The sequence below is a fragment of the Chrysochloris asiatica genome, unplaced genomic scaffold, assembly GCF_000296735.1.
Source record: "Chrysochloris asiatica unplaced genomic scaffold, ChrAsi1.0 scaffold00023, whole genome shotgun sequence".
In the NCBI taxonomy this organism is placed as follows: Eukaryota; Metazoa; Chordata; class Mammalia; order Afrosoricida; family Chrysochloridae; genus Chrysochloris; species Chrysochloris asiatica.
Window position 1 is genome coordinate 19,783,564 of NW_006408541.1, and position 4,099 is coordinate 19,787,662.

Here is a 4,099-nt window from a genome sequence, read left to right on the forward strand (position 1 = left end):
CTTTTTGATAGAGTGACCCTGTGTATTCGTTCCATTTTCTTTTGATGCTTTCCGTATTATTCAATATTTTGCCCGTAGAATCCTTCAACATTTCAAGTCGAGGCTTGAATTTTTTCTTAAGTTCCCTCAGCTTGAGAAATGCTGAGCATGTTCTTCTCTTTTGGGTTTCTAACTCCAGGTCTCTGCACATTTCATTATAATATTTGACTTTGTCTTCTGTGCTTCGAAACTTTCTGTTCAGCTCTTTCACCTCACTCTTTCCATTTGCCTTAGCATGAGAGCAAGATTCAGAGTCTCTTCTGACATCCATTTTGGTTTTTTCCTTCTTTCTTGTCTTCTTAATGACCTTTTGCTTTCTTCCTGTCTGATGTCCCTGATGTCATTCCACAACTCTTCTTGTCTTCGGTCTTTAGTGTCTAATGTATCAAATCTGTTCTTCAGATGATCTTTAAATCCAGATGGGATATGTTCAAGATCATACTTTGGCACTTATGGGCTTGTTTTAATTTTCTTCAGCTTTGGCCTAAATTTGCATATGAGCAATTGATGGTCTATTCCATAGTCTGCCTCTGGCCTTGTTTTGGCTAGTGATATGGAGCTTTTCCACCGTCTCTTTCCAGAGATGTAGTCAAATTGATTTCTATGTATTCCAACTGGTGAGGTCCATGTGTCTTTTGTGTTATTTTAAAAAGGTATTTGCAATGAAGAAGTCATTGATCTTTCAAAATTCTATCATGCAATCTCCAGCATCATTTCTGTCACCAACGCCATTTTCCAACTTCTGATCCTTCCTCTTTATTTCCAACCTTTGCATTCCAATCACCAGTAATTATCAATACATCTTGATGGCATGTTTGATCAAATACAATTGAAGAAGTTGGTAGAATTCTTCAATTTTATCATCACTGGCTTTAGTGATTGGTGTGTAAATTTGAATAATAGTTGTATTAACTGGGCTTCCTGGTAGGCATATGAATATTATTCTATCATAGAATTTATTGTACTTCAAGACATATCTTGGTATGTTCTCTTTGATGATGAATGCAATGTCATTCCTGTTCAATTTGTCAAACCATGTAATTGTCAGATTCATAATGGTCAATACCAGTCCATTTCAGCTCACTAATGCGTAGGATATTGATGTTTATGTGTTCCATTTCTTTTTTGCCAGTTTCCAAATTTCCTAGATTCATACTTTGTACATTCCATATTCCGATTACAATGTATGCTTACAGCTGTTTCTCTTCATTTTGAGTTGTGCTCTATCAGCAACTGAAGGTCCCATGGGCGTCATTTGCGTCATCACAGTCAACTCTATGTAGTCTGCCTTATGTGCTCTCAATTTACTCCACATTCTCTGAAACTATCTGTGCACTTACTTATTCACCCATTTCTTGACTGTCTCTTCCAACTAGCCACCACCTATGTGTCAGTTTGCTGCATGCTTCTATGATACTGGGAGCTACGTCACTTGTATCAACAGGATCACCCATTGTGAACAGACTTCAGTAGAACTTCCGACTAAGATAGACTGGGAAGAAAGGTCTGGCCATCTATTTCCCAAAAATTGATCAATGAAAACCCTATGAATGACAACAGTGGTGCTGTAGGATATGCACTCAATGGCTAACCACACAGTCAGCAGTTCTAACCCACCAGCCACTCCTCAACTCAACAGCACTTAATAACTGGAACCAACTTAATGCTGGAACCAACTCAACAGCACGTAATAACAACAACAACAGTGTCTGGTACAGTGCCTGAAAATGAGTCCTCTAGGTGGAAGGGCTTATTCAATCTATATGCTGAGCAAATAATCCAAGAAACTGGATAATATGAAAAAAAATGTGGCATCAGGATTGGAGGAACACTCATTAACAACCTGCGATATGCTGATGATACAACCTTGTTTGCTGAAAGTGAAGAGGACTTAAAATATTTACTGATGAAGATCAAAGACCATAGCCTTTGGTATGGTTGCACCTCAATATAAAGAAAACAAAAATCCTCACTAATGGACCAATAAACAATATCCATATAAATGGAGAAAGGATTGAAGTTATGAAATACTTCATTCTGCTTGGATCAACCATCAACACTCGTGGAAGCAGCAGTCAAGAAATCAAGTGGCGTATTGCATTAGGCAAATCTGCTGTTGAAGAGCAAAGATGTCAGTTTGAGGACTAAGGTACACATGACCCAAGCCCTGGTATTTTCAATAACCTCATATGCATGCATATGAGGACAATGAATAGTTGGACAATGAATAAGGAAGACCATAGAATTAATGCATTTGAGTTATAGTGTTGGAGAAAAATATTGGAAGTACCATGCATGGACTGCCTAAAGAACAAACTAATCTGTGTTGGAAAAAGTACCTCCAGAATGTTCCTCGGAAACCAGGATGGCGAGACTTTGTCTTTCATACTTCGGACATGTTGTCAGGAGGGACTAGTCACTAGAGAAGAATATCATGTTTGATCAAGTGGAAGGTCAGAGAAAAAGAGGAAGACCTCCAATGAGACGGATTGGCACAGTGGTGGCAGCGATGAACTCAGGCGTAGCAGCAATTGTGAGGTTGTCACAGGACTGGGCAGTGTTTCATTCTGTTGTGCATAGGGTTGCTATGATGTACAGATTTGACGGCACCTAACAACAACAACAACAGGTGGGAAGGCACTACCCAAAAACCACAACATGGACTGACTCAAACAAAGATAGGATCATGAAGATGGCACAAGATCAGGCAGTGTTCTGTCCTGTCATATGTAAGGTCTTCATAAGCTGACTTAATGGCTACCAATAATGGTAACCCCTAACTAGAATGTAGGCTTCATGTGGGCAGGGGCCTTCTCTGTCTTGATTGTCACTGTATCCCAGTGCCTGGTTCAGAATACATGCTCAATGTATGTTTGTTAAATCAGTGAGTCAAGGAAAGAGCGGAGGGCCACTCACCGGCCATAATAGATGGAGAGGTTCTGCCCCACATATTTCATCAGCTGTGAGGGCCCATGGGCCCATATGCACTGGGTAGCCCAGGCCTCAGCAGAACTGGCCAGCCACTCATCCCAAACCTGAGGAAAGAAAGGCCAAGAATGTCTCCATCATCACAATAAAAGTGTCTTACCTGCACCCAGGATACATCTTCCCCCATTTCCTTGTACCTCACCACAAAGCCACCTGACAAACTGGAAAACTGAGGCTCACAGGAGACTTAAGACTTTTCAGTTCACAGTGCGTCCACACCAGAGCCAAGATCCACATCAAGTCCCAGTGCTCTGTTCCTCTCGCTGGCTGTCCAGCCTGGGACTCTCTGCTCTGAGCAGGCCCTGTGTGTGTGTCCAGGAGTTCTCAGTGGTCACTAGAAGTGACTGACCCTAGGGTGATGGGGAAATTATACATTCCAAATTTTCTTTACTGCATTTCAAAATGTGTTTATTTTAACATTAAATTTCTTAGTTTCAAATGCTTTTTTTTGTTTCTAGTGGTGAGAACTTGCACAAATTTAATATGTAAATTGTCCTAAGGAGGAGAAGTAGAAAGCCTGTCCCTCATTTCTCTTCCATCCTTGTTCCCTAGCTATCCTGCCCCTACCCCAGGCAACCACACTGTGAGTCTTCTTTCAGAAATAGTACTCTGTAAGCAGATATATACCTTTTTTCTTTTTTACAAATGCTAGCATGCCAGACATTCTATTCTACACTTAGCTCTTTTCACTTAACAAGATAGTTTATCTTGGTGATTATGATACAATAGTACCTAGAGAATACTTCCCTTGACCTTCTTAATGGCTACATCATTTCCAGAGTAAGAATGCCTGGATAAGGGAGCTGCTCAAAACAAAAACAAAACGAGTTCCCTTTCAACTCCTACTTCCTGGAATCCTTTGAGATATTACTTGTTCATTTCATTCCTTCATTGGCAGAGAGTGAGCAGTATTTCTCAGCAGTCCTCCACTCATGGTCTGACACTGAAATGAGATGCTTGTTGTTGTTGTTGTTGTTGTTAGGTGCCATCGGGTCAGCACCAACTCATAGCGACCTTATGCACAGCAGAACGAAACACTGCCCGATCCTGGGCCAAACTCACTACTGTTGCC

General features: G+C 40.8%; 1 protein-coding gene across 1 annotated transcript in view; it reads right to left on the bottom strand.

Moving 5' to 3' along the window:
• Nucleotides 1–4,099, bottom strand: part of R3HDML (R3H domain containing-like) — a 34,286-nt gene that overhangs the window by 24,369 nt on the left and 5,818 nt on the right. The window contains exon 2 of the mRNA XM_006839349.1: nt 2,956–3,074. Coding sequence (XP_006839412.1) covers nt 2,956–3,074 — 119 coding nt within the window. The remainder of the gene's footprint in view (nt 1–2,955; nt 3,075–4,099) is intronic.